At 38.8% G+C, this 14,323-nt stretch overlaps 1 protein-coding gene across 1 annotated transcript; it reads right to left on the reverse strand.

The window, feature by feature from the left end:
- Positions 1–252: 252 nt before the first annotated feature.
- On the reverse strand, positions 253–14,073 carry pdia3 (protein disulfide isomerase family A, member 3). The gene is made up of 13 exons (XM_041796342.1): positions 13,744–14,073; positions 11,616–11,694; positions 11,403–11,520; positions 11,154–11,261; positions 9,372–9,501; positions 9,121–9,237; positions 5,515–5,640; positions 3,966–4,148; positions 3,380–3,488; positions 1,907–2,035; positions 1,596–1,675; positions 1,303–1,360; positions 253–1,214 (listed from the first exon to the last, which is right to left on the reverse strand). Exons 1-13 carry the CDS (start codon positions 13,875–13,877, stop codon positions 1,104–1,106), a joined length of 1,482 nt encoding a protein of 493 aa, XP_041652276.1. The 5' UTR covers positions 13,878–14,073; the 3' UTR covers positions 253–1,103.
- Positions 14,074–14,323: the final 250 nt, after the last annotated feature.

A 14,323-nucleotide genomic window follows, 5' to 3' on the forward strand; every position in this document is an offset into this window, starting at 1 on the left:
AGAGCATTTCTCAAGCTATGAAGAATGTAACTCATTACAGACTGCTCGGCAAGCTTGACGTAATCCATATTTGCTTTAATACTGTTGCATCTCTGTGTGAGATCAAGTGACGCTGACATGTGATTGCTTTTCACACCACAGTAAAGTGTAAACATTAATAGAAATCGTCAAATCTGTCAATATTAATAGACTTTTGATCAAGCGAATAATATCCCATGTTCGGATTGACAAAGATCAGACAATGTGACACAATTTTTAAAAAGAAAATTTATTTAATCAGGTCGAAATGTCTTCCTCTTTTTGTTTTTAATGAACACAATGACTTGATTCTCTAAGTTTTGACTGTTGGAACAAAAACAAAAATGCAGGTTAAGACTTTTGGAACAGAAACAAATGAGAAATGTTTTTATTTTCTGTAATAATACAGACCAAATATTTGATTATCTGACAGTGATGATTTGAGCACTACACGCTGGGAGATTTCCAATGAAGACATCAAAATGAAAATCTGAAAAATAAAGCTTTCATTGAAGAGCTTCAAAAAAAGAACTATGTGCCAGGGCAGTACTACAAAACTTGACTCCATGAATGAGATGATACATTTTCTTTTGGTTTTGTGGGCCTTTTATTTCACAATCCTTCCAAATGTACAAAAACAAAGATGTTTTACAAAACAAAAACAGAGAAAATGAAAAAGAAAGGAATTCACTGCTACCAATATCCCCGTGACGACAAAAACGGCAAAAATCAGAGCGACAGATGACCAGAGACTGGCGTTTAACCAAAGTGCATCAGCCTGAGGTGTGGTAGACAGACCCGGGGAAATAAAAATCTCAATTTTTCAAAAGCCGTCCCCTTTTCCCTAAAAATTTGTTTTTGTTTTAAACATCGGGCAGGCCCTGGCCACCACCTCTCCACTGTCCACAGTTTTCCCAGAGCAGCGGAGGACCTAAAGGGAGAGCCGCACCGCTGTGATTCGGCCTCAGAGCATTCGGTAGTTCACTAAGAGAGTGGAATATAATTTAGTTCTTTCTTCGCATGATTTCCCCGCTTCTCCTCCTCCTGATGTGTATGTGGGGGTGTTGAGTTCTTGTTTGGAGCTTTTATAGCTCTGACTTCTTCTTCTTCTTCTTCTTGGCTTCCTCCTGAACTGCCAGTGGGTTGGTGGCCTCTCTCTTTAGGTAGCTGATGAAGTCGCTGACCTCACGACCTCCCTGAAACAAAAACAGTGAGACGGGAACTTTTAGCAGAGTGGAAACAAAGATGACTTTTCTCTAAATGATCACTGGAGCTGATGCTCACCTCGTATTTCTTCGGGTTCATCTTTTGTCCGGCTGGAGCGAAGTACAGTGTGGGGAAACTGGAAGAGGAGACGAGAATTCTTCAGTTATGATACAAAAAAACCCCACCTTTTATGATAAAAGTACTGATCTAATCATTTATTTTTGTCTCTTCTCAGCTGTTTGTAAATGTAGATATGGTCTGGATAGACTGCAAAAAAAAAAAAAACTGCAAAAACATCGGTGTACATGATGTTGACCAAGTCTCAGACTAAGTAACCCATGATTATTATGATGACTTGACTCATAACTCACCCGCTGACTTCATATGGAGACGGTACATCATTGGCTGTAGCATCCATCTTTGCGATGACGATGTTGGGATCACTGGCGACCTTAAAGAGCACAAGAGAGAAAAAGTGAGCAGTTTGCACACTGGATAAAAAATAAATGGACTTCCAGAGAGTCTGTCTTGCCGTTTGCATGCTCCAACAATGCCAACGGTAAGAGAGGAAAAATAGCGGCTATTAAGATGCAGGAGGATTGCCTTTAAAGTGAGGTTGTCAGTGTGAATAAAATCTTAATGTGTGTAATAAACCAGCATGTTATGAGTCAGTTCCTCTCACCTTCTCTCCCAGCTCTTTGTATTTGGGCTCCAGGCTCTTGCAGTGTCCGCACCATGGAGCGTAAAACTCAATCAGGACGTCTTTGCTTTCGTCGTTCACGATGGAGTCGAAGTTCTCAGCCACCACAACCTAAAAGTAAACAAAAACAAAGGATTTATTCTTTCTTTTTATTATTACCATTTTTAACACATGTAAAGTCAGACATAGGTTATCTTTTTACAACATTTTTATTGAAATGTGATTTTACTTCATATTTTACTGAGATAGGCCTTTTTTTTTTTTTAACAAACACAAAATAAAGACAAATGTCCCTCATCTAGAAGTAACGCTTTTCAACTTAAGCCAGCAAAGACGACTAAACAAAAACAAAAAGACAAAAACAAACTCTAGGAAATCCAAGCAGACAACACAATAAATATCTGATGTTAATTAGATTAAACAACATCACTCCTTATATCCACTTAGGAAAGGGCCCCACACATCAAGAAATAGATACTCCCTCCCAGCCACTCTATTGGGGCTTTTCCACTATGACTTTTGGCTGCGCCGAGCCAAACCAAGTTGTGCTGATTTACTTTTCCATCACCAGTTTGGACCTGCCAGGCTGCACCAAGAATGGTGCTGCTCTGGACTAGGGCTCAAGCAAGCCAGCCCCACCTCGAGCACACAGGGAGCGATTTCCCACCTTCTGTGTCTGAGAACCCAACTTTGCAAAAGCGATGGATTGGCCAGACTCCAAGTCTGTCATCAGGCAAATCCATCTTGCAAAGCTCTCATCTACAACATATGTTGCAAACCAGATGATGTTCAGACCAATCATTTGGGGATAATGAGGCAGTAGCTACAGGTGGGGTTTAGTTTAGTTAACTGCACCACATTTTTTTTATACATTCAAGAGCAAAAAAAACAGCATTTAAAGCTCTTCATGGCAGAAAAGATGGCTCCGCCCTTCTGCCGACCTGCTTCAGCATGAGTTTGCAACAGTTATTGGGGAAGGGGGGCGGGGGTCTTAGCCCTTTTTTTTTTAAATTAAAACAAGAGCAAACAGCCCCACTGTAAGCTCCTCTTGGTGGAGAAGGCGTTTTTGCTCTTCTCCTGACTGGCTTCGGTGTTTAATCCACAACATAATTCACAGTTCCTAAACTAAGGTAGCGTTTACAAGTAGGTTTGTTGCAGAGCTGCGCATCCATGCTACTACGTCACATGTTTGTTGCTCTGATCGGCCCATGATGAATGTAACGGACAGAAAGGTGGTCCAATTATCTTCCAAGAATTTTTTTAAAAGTCCTGCCCTTCCCAAAAGCCTTGAAAGCAAGTATGCATTGGGTATATGAAACCATCTATCTGGCATGTCAGGTTAGGAAATTGTGAGAGAGTCAACGAAACTTTAAGATTGCATACTGTAGAAAGACATCCAATACACCTTTTTACTACTGACCAGGGTTTAAATACTTCCTGGATGTTTGATCTCACCTTGACTGGTCCGTCGTTGTTCTCAGGGATGGGCTCTGATTTCAGGTACTTCTTCAGTTTGCCAGCAAAGTAATTCTCCAGGAAACGGTCCAGAGCTGCTCCATCACGACTGGGTGGAGAAAAAAAAATTTCTAACATTAACTTTAACATTTCTGAGCGTTTAAGGACAAAAAAGCATGCAAGGCAAAATGTGAAAAAGTACAATTCCTAATTATGCAGAGGAGAAGAGTTCAAGAGGAGTTCAGTCGTAGTTTGGCTCATAGTGTGTAGAGAGGAGTTTTGCTTTCTGTATCTTTTAGCATAAATTTGTTATTTTACAATTACAAACAAGTCTGTCATTGGTACTGACAATCGCTTTTCTGTGTACTTTAAATCCCAGTCATTCTATTAAGCCAACTTTCACTACACCTGCTGATTTTTATGCTGCAACAATCAAAAGGTCCAGCAAAATCCTGGAGGGACCAACACAGACAGACACACTTCAAAAGACACCAGAGGCATGTCAGGATTAATAAACGATAAGATCGAATGTCATCAACCTCACTAGTCTCAGGCTCAAAATGCCAGTGGGTGGGTCATGACTTACGTGAACTCTTCATTCATGGCGTATTTGTCTCCCTTGGCAGTGCGAATGGCCACCACGGGCAGCTCTCCTGAGCTGCTGTCCAGGCCAAACTCTGACACCTCGTGGCTGAACATGTTCCTGTTGGCTACGGCAAAGTTCAGCTTCTTGCCTTCATCCAGGTATTTCTTTGCCACCTTCATTACCCTGAAAAAAAAACAAAACAAAAAAAAAAACAATGAGGTAGAGCCATGAAAACAAACAGTAACACACCATTATGCCTCTAGAATGTTCTTTACAGGAAATATGTAGAGACGTGGTCTTCAAACTGCATGCACAAGAGAGACAGCCTGGATACAAGGCCAGGCCAAAATGGGGGGCCCATGAAGTCAGCAAAATCATGGTCCAGTGTAGTAAAACTGTTAAAACTATATATTTTTTAAAAACTGAATAATAACCACTCTTATTAAAGTAATAAAGTAGTTTTATCTATTCATACTGTAGTATATAGCCTTGGTATAAAGGAGTCACAAGTGGCAAAAATGGCCCATAACAAATAGCAAACTGCAGTATGAAATGGTAGGTGGAAAGTGGCAAAAAATGGGCAGAAACGGTGGTGAAATGAGATTTAAAAGTAGCAAAAATTGGTTGAAAGAGACAAAACATGGCAGAAAAAAACAATGTCGTAAAGGAGTCACAAGTAGTAAAAATGGGGCTGGGCAATGAATCGCAAATTAGATTAAATTGCAACATGCAATTTTCAAATCACAGACAGTGCAGTATTTCTTGAGCCTGTCAAAATATTAGTTTAAAACAATTTTTGCAGCAGAGATTTTACGCTCTATACATGACACCAAGTGTCTTTTTTGTATGGTTTACAAAAATCCTTTCTTTCTTGTTTATGTATACATTTTTTTTGATCAAAACAAGAATACTATAAAAAAATGATCATTGCCCTTTAATGTGGCAATAAATATCAAATTTGCTATACGAGCCAAAACCGCATATTTCTTTCAAAATCATTCATCCGTAGTTTTACAACCTAGTTAAACAAATAAATAAGAGGAAGTTAAAAATAATCAGTCGCAATATTAGGAAAATAAATTTACAATTAGATTTTTGCAAATCATTTAGCCCTAGTAAAAATGGGGCTTAAAAAGCAAAAATTGAGCAACTAATGGTGAATTATGGTCAACACTGGTGTAAAAAATTGTGAGAAAAGGGGTGAATAGTGGCAAAAACAGGCAGACAATGTGGTGAAAAGGGTTTAAAAGCCACATAATGGTTTAGGGGTAGCAGAAATTGGTTATCTACAAGTAAAATATGTTTAACGTGGCAAAAATGGTAAAAAGTAAGAATGATACAATCGTAGTTAAATTGATTTTATTTAACATTAAAATCGGCCAAAATTTTGGGACATGAAGAGAAGAACAAATCATTTGCTGCTGTATGAGTTTACTTGTGTGGAAAAATTAAGAAAAAAAAAAAAAACACGGAGCCAGCACTGAAAAGGTTAACGCTACAGCACAGCTTCGAGGAAATAAACTCTTTGTGTTGTTTTAAAGACACTCACCTGTTCCTCCAGTAGTTTGAGCCCTTTGGATTTTTGTCATAATCAACATCGAAGTAAGCCACCATCAGGTCTTTCCCCCTCAGCTGGTCTTTGTTGTCATCTGTCATGTGTGGGCAGATTCCAAAACTGAGAGAAAAAAAGAGAGAAAAAAAATAAGCTGAAAAAATCTCTAAAATAATACATAATAATGCCATGGGCGAAAATGTAGCAGCAGAGAAGAAAATGCAAACATTCATTTTTTTGGTACAAGGTTTAGATCAAAACTTCCAGAAATGTAAGGAGCAAACTGATGACTATTTATTAAATGTTTGCATTTATTAAAAGTTAGTTATTATAAGAGGGTGAGGCTGGTGTGAAGTGAAAGTGAAAGAATAAAAGGGGAATTCCACTGCAGAGCTGCAAAACATGATCAGAACAGCAGAGTGAGATATGGAGACTACAGAGATGTGAAGAGATGGCCTGCTCTGCAAATGCTTTTTCTGCATGGACCCAAAAAATCTAAGATCGGGATTTTACTTAACAGTAAATGAAAATTACATAGCTGCAATAATTGGCCTTCTGCACTATACAGTCATATTTCTATATTTATATCTGTCAAAATAAAGGCAATATAATTTAATTTATTTATCTAATCTGTTTTTTTTTGTCATGTTTAAATAAAAGTACAGCAGATTGTATGAAACGTTCTCACAGCAGTCACTGACTGACTGATACACCACATCCTGATGAGACTTTAAAGAACCAAAAGTGAAAGTAAACTCATTCAGAAAATCACAAATGCAGAAGAAAGTATAAAGCAAACTAGAGCTGAATGATACAGGACAATACTGACACCTAAATAGACCTTCTTTCTGTGGTATATAATACAGTTTTTTTTTTTAAATAAAAAGGAAGTTCCACCAGATGATGTTTGAGTGTCTCCTTGAATCTAACAGAACCGTAATCGTCTGAATGCTTTTACATGCAGACTCGGTTCTGATCAGGCTTTTACTGTAAATTAATCATTAAAACAAAAGAAATGGGGTTTTGGATTCTATCAAACATGGCAGTGGCAGCAAGTCCAACTCAGGTCATAGATATTTTTCATGTGCACTTAGTGGTGTAAGTCCATGACTCCTGCAGCCTGATGCAAAACAGCTCATTTATGCAAACAGCAGCTTAAAAGGACAATTAGACTCTTTTGGAGTGAGGTTATACGGGGCACTCATCAATAAAATGAGCAATGTAAACAGTTTGTGTTTACATTCAGAGAAACTCAGGACAAATCAGTGCAGCAGAACTCTAACCTATATGCCAACAAGGACACGCTTTGTTTGAACAGTCTGGAAAACCCAAGAACCAAGGTTAATATTTTAAATGCTTTATCTTTTTATTACACATTGTAAATAACACTTTCCTTGATTTTAATGAACTTAAGTGGGGCAACATACCAAAACTTAAAAAAATATATCAGTCAGAATTTTGACCAAAAGCTGTAGAAATTACACAGACGCTACTCTGGCAAGCTGCCTGGTTCCTGTAACGATTCTGGCTGGAATAATTCATGTCTTTAAGTGAACACACTTTACCAGGAAAAAGGCTGAACAGTACTGGAAAAAAAACATTTTCTCTTCCTACGACATATCGGGAAAGTTTTTACAATGAAAAAGGAAACTCTACGAGATAAATGCACCGCCTTCATGACTTTTTTTATATGCATCATTCTCTGATTTTAAATCCAGACTACCTTCTACTCTGATTTCACACACCAGTCCTTTAACGACTTTGACACAGAGGATGAGGAGAAAAGGGGCATTTTTCTCTCTCCGACACGTTTCTTCTTAAACTTTACATTTGTTAGAGATGCACCAACTGTAAAAATAATGGCCAATATTTTAAATATGTTCTCTAAAGGGCCAACATCTGCCGAAATGATGTTAAACTGAGGTGACTGTGCATCACTAGTTTGTAAATATGCTACAAAATGTCATAAACCACTTCTAACACTCCAATTCAGCCCCGTGAGTTTCACTTCTAATTCAGTGAAAGCTCACCGTCTTCATCTGCCTGTTGTATTTCTCATACACTGCAGCAATAATGCATCTATTCTGTAGCCCCAGCATATATTAGCACTAGGACAAGGTGCTGCTTATAGCAGGAATACACTCTTAAGACTGGCAGTGTGTAATTAGACGTCTGCCTCAAGCATCATGCCGGTGTATCTGTGATGGCAGCAGTATCTCCTTATTGTTTTTACATACAGACAGGCTCTGTTTGGTTTTCTGGCTGCTGGTGGTGATGTCAGACAGATAGATCAGAGGGGGAACAAGAAAGTGTGCTTTGGTGTCCTTCAAAAAACAGGTAGCAGGGAGTAAGAATAAAAAGAATTATCATGCTAGTGTCTTCACACTGACAGGGTTCTCTTAACTCTGTTTATATGTTTACTGAAGAACCGGTCAAGCAACAACTTTTAAATGACACTGGAAGATTAGAAAAACCTGGCATGACATTCAAAGGTGAGCCAGCTGGCATGTACAAATTATTTGAAGTTCAGGCCCTCTCCGAGGGCAAGGGGTAGATACTGATTTGCAATAAAATAAATAAATGTCCAGGTAATGGACTTACAAAGTCCACAGAGAAACAAGTCTGACTAAACTGAAAGTCTGAGGCCATAAGATAACCCTTTATTGACATATTCTTGTTGAATAACCTGGACATTATTTATTTGCATGATTAGTAACTGATTCAGGGGCGCAGTGGTTAGGTCATACCCAATGTATACCGGTGGCCAGGCCTGTGGCTCATTCACCTCATGTCTTTCCTCTTTCTCAACCACATTTCTAGTTCTATTCATTCTCCTATTTCAATAAAGGCAAAAAGCCCCCCAAAAAAAACAAAACTGATTCAGTAATGCACCGACAAAATGAGAAATAAAAGGCATCCAATACTGGGTTTTTCTTTTATAAAACATTAAAATTTGCAGGCAAACCTCTGCACACTGACTACATTTCACAAATGCATTAGTAATGTTTCAGCACAGATGCTTTTCCTCAATTTAGACATGCATCTCTCCCGTTCAATTGCAGCAGTGTTTGTTTAAAATGTGACTGAAGATCTGTTTTTCTTTCAAGCTTCATTACATTCTTATGCTACCAGTCATAAAAAAGCAGAATATTTTGTTTTAAAACACAAAAATAGGATCAAAATATCAACAATTTTTACAACCTAAGGCTGCACTTTAACTAAAGGTGTGGATAATTAAAGAACAAATAGTGCAAATACCACTTAGTCGTCTCTGAGCTTTCCAATATGCCCTAAAATGTTAACTAAACAAATTATAATGTTCAGCATTTGTTCATCAGGAGAACCAAGAGGCCATCCGTTACAGCAGGATGTATGCTCAGTGCTGAGTAAGGGCTGACTGTGTCTACAGAGAGGAACCTTCTTACACTAAAGGATCCTCTTGGCACTCTATCCTATATGTAAACATGAGCTGTTCTTATGTAGGTTTCCTCACTGCCAACATGGCCGACTACAGAGAGAGTAGAACCAAAAGGAACCATCATGTCTGCTGCCAAACTGCAGCATGAGTACACGGATGTCCCACATCGATGACATAACACTTACATGTTGTCCTGGATGAACTTCTTGATTTTGTTGCTGGTGAATACATCCCCAGTGTATTTCACAGAGCCGTCCTCAAACTTATTGCTTAGTCGCTTTGGACGGAACAGGACGACTCCCCTGGAAACAAAAATAAAAAGACATGAAAATGTCACTGTAGTCGTGCTGCAGCCACACCAGTACTGTCATCTGTGTAAAAAAGATATTAAGACTTTTATGATGTAGAAATCTGCTGCTAAAGCATATGAGCTTACTCTTCTTCTACATCATTGCTCTTGAGGAGTTCCTGAGCGTTTGAGTGGGCGAAGCGGTAGTTATCCCTCAAGGTGTTGGCTGCTTTAAGAAACTCTGCCTGTGCTGTGCTCCCATCGTCAGCAAAGAATCCTGGGAAAGAAAGATCAATCCATCATCAGAGTGCATGACTATGATCCTGTTTTAAACAAATTCCATCAACTTTGCCAGAATTATACTGTCTGAACTATGACTGCCATCCTTTCTAGCATTTCCACACATGCCAAAATTTCTAAAAACTTGCAGCAGTAGTATGCTGCATCTGTAAACATATGGCCTCATTAATCACCCCAACTTTAAGCAATTTTTTTCCAGCCCACGCCCCGGTACAATTTCCATGTTAGGTCTGTACAAGTGGATGTGTGACAACAGTAGGAAATATTATGGCCTCAAAATAAAATCATTTAACCCTCTGAGTCCTAAGCCATTTTTAACCATTGTGTCTTGTCTGGACTTTGTCTTTAAATGCTTATAAAACATCAAGCCTGTGGTGCACAGCCAAGTTCTATACATTATTTTCTTCTGGACAACCTGGGCTTTAAGAATATGTGTGCTGCGGCAATGTCACTGGAATTTTAAAAAGGTTATGGCATTACAAAGCCAAAAGAAAAAAAAAAACTAACCAAATAATTAAAACTCAAAGATTTTTTATGTATTAAACCCAGTAAACATTAATGACTGTTTTTTTTTTTTTTTTTGCACAAACTTGTTTTACCATCTCTACTGCCTGCCATTCATTGTTACAGCCCAGTTGCAATGCATTCTGGGATACAAACAGACAGTTTGGCAGGCGGGCTAACCGGCTAACTGCAGGAACAATCGAAAAATTGATTAGAAATGGATAAAATGACGTCCAGTATCGGGGGTACTGGTGTGGATTTAATCTTTATAGCCCCTGGAAAGTCAGCCAAGTTCCAGGCTTGCTAGAAAACATTCTGTAAGAGCTACGATGACGTGGATAGCATCATTATAACAGTACAACAGACGGCTTTAAGAGGAGAAAAACCAGGCAAGTGCCTCAGGTTCAAGTTATTCAACTGTGACTAACAAGTGTCTCTTCTGGATGAATAAGTTTTGCTCACAATTTATCATCATTTAAAGAAGTAAACTGATGCATCATGGCTGCCGGGCATCCCCTGTACCAGCTATCAGCTGTGCAAATCCTCACGGGTTAACATTAGAGAGATGTGAAATGCAGTTTGCACACGGATGGTAAAGACGATGTAAAGGCAAAGATCTAACAGTCAACACATCAGCAGGCAGAGGTCATAAAGAACAAGCTGATCAATCAAATCCATGGTTCTCCATGGTGGTAGATCATGCTTTAAGGACCTTGGTATGGTCACAGGTTCGATGGAAACTGGCCTGGCAGCTGGAGAGGTGTCAGTTTGCTTCCTGAGTACTGCTGAAGTGTCCTTGAACAAGACCCTGAACTTCCAAAGGCTCAGGGGTTCCTTTAAATGCAGCAGCCTCTCACTGTCATCTCTTCATTGGTAAATGCTCATAGATATTGTTTGTGCAGCACATGAGCATCTAGTATGTTAAATATAGCTTTTACCTATTTGTTCCCTGCCTTGCTTTAAACTACAATTTAAACTTCAAGGATTTAAAAAATCAAAACAGGAAGCAGGGTGATTTAACAGCTGAATGCAGCCAATATACTGTTCAATATCATTTCTACAGTCATCTTTGTGTTCTTTGTTCTTTTACTGAAGGCAACAAATAAAATCCAAAAATAAACTCACCAACGACGCCTGCATCTGGGCTGTCAAGAAACTTCAGCAGGTCTGCTTCAGCCTTGAGCTCTACAGAAGCTGGACCAGCCTGCTTCTTCAGTATACTGACGATTGCATCTATAGACAGAGAGAGAAAGTAAAATAAGGATTTAATGTAAAGTTCATCGATTTCCTCATGAGCATGCATGCATGAAAAAGATTAACTTCTGACATCTTAAACAGAAAAGTGTATAAAAAAATAATATCCAAGATAAATACCTGCATTTCTGGGGCCCTCATATGGGCCAGATTCCTCTCCATCCCTGAAAATCTTCAGGGTCGGATATCCACTGATGCCGTATTTGCTGCATACATTGCTGTTTGCTGTGCAGTCAACCTAGAGGAGAGAAAATCATTGACTCTCTGGAGAGGTTCAGAGTGCAGAAACCATGTTAAAGTAGGCAGAGGTTAGTGAACTGTGTGATGCAATACCTTGGCCAGAGGCACGACACCTTTCAGACGTGTGGCAGCAGCCTCGTACTCAGGTGCAAGTTTTTTACAATGGCCACACCTAGTGGATAAAGGATATGGATCCGTCAGAGAGGAGAACAAACAGCTGTGTTCAGGTTTCATCCTGGCTAAGATCCTGGGGGAGATCTGGTAAATTCACAGAGGAATTTGACACCACAGAGGAAGGGTTTGAAAAAACCTAAAAGCTAAACTGGTAAGGAAACACAGCACCCACAAGACTGAAAAACCTTTGAACTGGGTTTCTTAAATGGGACAGTCTGGTTTATACATCTGCATTGACCAACACAGTAGCAATACCCTGTTGACCAACGCCACTGATAAATGAATGAAATATAAAGTTAGGGATTCACAATATGATCAGCTTAATATTGATGGCAGCAAATAGCACTATAAGAGTTAATTATGGGTGGATAGGAAAACTCCTGCTGGTATATTGGCAAAAAAAAAAAGTTTAAGAAAAGATAAAGACAAGTTTGTAATGTTTTAACCTCAACCAATGGACCAACTCAAACCAATGTTGTTGTCTATTGTCCTTACTTATTCCTCAAACTTTTAGAGTTTGCAAAAAAAAAAAAATTAAAACTGTAGACGGTGCAATGTGTCTCCAATTCAAGTTAGGGGTGCACTACTAACAGCTATTAGCCTAAAAGGGAAATATATCAGCAGATACCAAATCTGCCCATATTTACAGTCATTATTTTGGCTCTAAAAATCCGCCTATATCAGCTGTAAATATGCTTTATGAAAAATTAAGTAAGTGAAGTTATAGGCTGGACCAACAGACAGTTTTGAAAACACTGGCATATCAGAAATTAGCAAAAATCAATAGCATGCATCCTTTAATAGAACTGATTTGACTACAAGTAAAGAATAAAAAGTGCTTTTTATTGACTATAATTTGACTAAACGGTTAAAGTTTTAGTGGACTAAAACTTTCAAGAGTGACAGTGACTTACTTGTGACTAACTGAGAGGGAATTTTTACCTAAACACTAAGTCTGAAGATGAATTTAACGATTTTAATTGATACTGCTAAAAATCACATTTAACATGTTGATTACATGTGATCCAAAGAACATCTTTGTTTTACATTTTTTGATGTCCTTCTTGGAAAGGAAATAAATGTATAATTTACTCTAAAATCACAAGTCTGTCTTTTTTTTTTATCATAAAATGTATGTATGTATGTTTCGAACTATTAAGATATGTTAAAAATCTAGCCTACTTTTCCAAAAAAGAAAGTTCACAGGAAGAAATCTAAAAGGGAATTGATGAAGAATTAAATTGACAGGAAGAATCGATAATGGCATTGATATAAATAAAACTTATCAATTCCCATCCCTAGATTCAGGTACAGGAAAGGCTTGGTGTTCATGAATAAAAAGGTGTGTATTTATCTGTAAAAATCTGCCAAAATTACTTTAGGAATACTGTCGTACTGGAGATGAGCAAAAATCCAATAGTACATCCCTAAATAAAGTGTTTAAAGGACTCCACTGTGACTTATCGCCCACTTTATTCAAGTTTGGCAGAGCCATACACGTCACAAATTCCCTCTACCAATCAGAGGTCGACACCAAAACTTCTTAAACCAATCAGAACGTTACAACAGTCAAAGGACACACCCCGAACTTCCTCATAGCCGATTTCGCACGTAGTTTCAATTACAAATGTTCTCAAACTCGTTTTATAACAATAACCACCACCTATTTCATTCGAGTAATAATCAAGTTTTACCCACAAACAAAGTTCGATTAGAAATTATAAAAATATCGACTTCTATCTTAAACATTTCCGCTTTAGGCTAACATGCTAACGTTTGGTCAGAAGCCAATTAACCAGAGACAGTTTGATAACTGAGAATATGTGAATGTTTGAAACATGAATGACATGTCTGAGCAGGTTAAACTCTCACAATGAGCTTAATAATTAAAAAGTTTATGGTTTATTGATTGCTATATGTTCGGCAAGTGATAGCCAATTAGCTCCACTATTTACTATGACGAAAGCATGTTGGCTAGCATGCTAATTTATCGATTCTAATCACTTTAATTGATCGGATATGATGGGGGGATTATCAAAGGACTCACCAAGGGGCAAAAAACTCCACCAAAATGAGGCTGTGGTCTCCAATCCTGCTGTCGAAGTCATCATCCGTGTACTCAATCACATCACTGGCCCAGGAGAAGCCGGCGAGAGCAGCCAGAAAGATCAGCCTCAACATGGCACAAACGGACGCTAACACGCTAATCCACCTGCTGTTACGGTAAAGAAAAACTTAGAGTTGGTAAACGTGTCCGTGGCAGCCCTCTCTGCAGCTCCACAGACCTGACCGTCAAGGCTGATAGTGACTCGGACCGGGCCAAACGCAGACTAGTCGATAGAGAAAGAGAAAGGGATGAAGGCGGCGGAGATGTTCAGGCAGGCAGCGGGACCTCTCCTTACCATAGTGTGGCAGCCTCCCATTGGTCAAACCGACGCGTCACTCCAACTATCTGAGCCTATGAAAAGCTGCAAATTAAAACTTAGTTCTCCCATAACCAACCAGAGCACGGCAAAATCAAAACTCCTCTCTCACACGCGGAAGTGGCCGTTTTACCGTCGACTGCTTGTTATCATGCTTTTAAATCTAGAGTAGTCACTTTAACAACAAAAGGGACCGATTCGGTT

Source organism: Cheilinus undulatus, linkage group 9 (assembly GCF_018320785.1).
Source record: "Cheilinus undulatus linkage group 9, ASM1832078v1, whole genome shotgun sequence".
In the NCBI taxonomy this organism is placed as follows: domain Eukaryota; kingdom Metazoa; phylum Chordata; class Actinopteri; order Labriformes; family Labridae; genus Cheilinus; species Cheilinus undulatus.

What these genes read in the sequence shown, in the direction of transcription:
- pdia3 (XM_041796342.1), bottom strand. Translation starts at nt 13,877, where the DNA reads ATGTTGAGGCTGATCTTTCTGGCTGCTCTCGCCGGCTTCTCCTGGGCC. An exon ending in TGAGGGCCCCAGAAATGCAG is followed by an intron (nt 11,262 to 11,402) that starts GTATTTATCTTG and finishes CTCTGTCTATAG; the next exon opens with ATGCAATCGTCAGTATACTG. An exon ending in TGAACCCGAAGAAATACGAG is followed by an intron (nt 1,215 to 1,302) that starts GTGAGCATCAGC and finishes TTTTTGTTTCAG; the next exon opens with GGAGGTCGTGAGGTCAGCGA.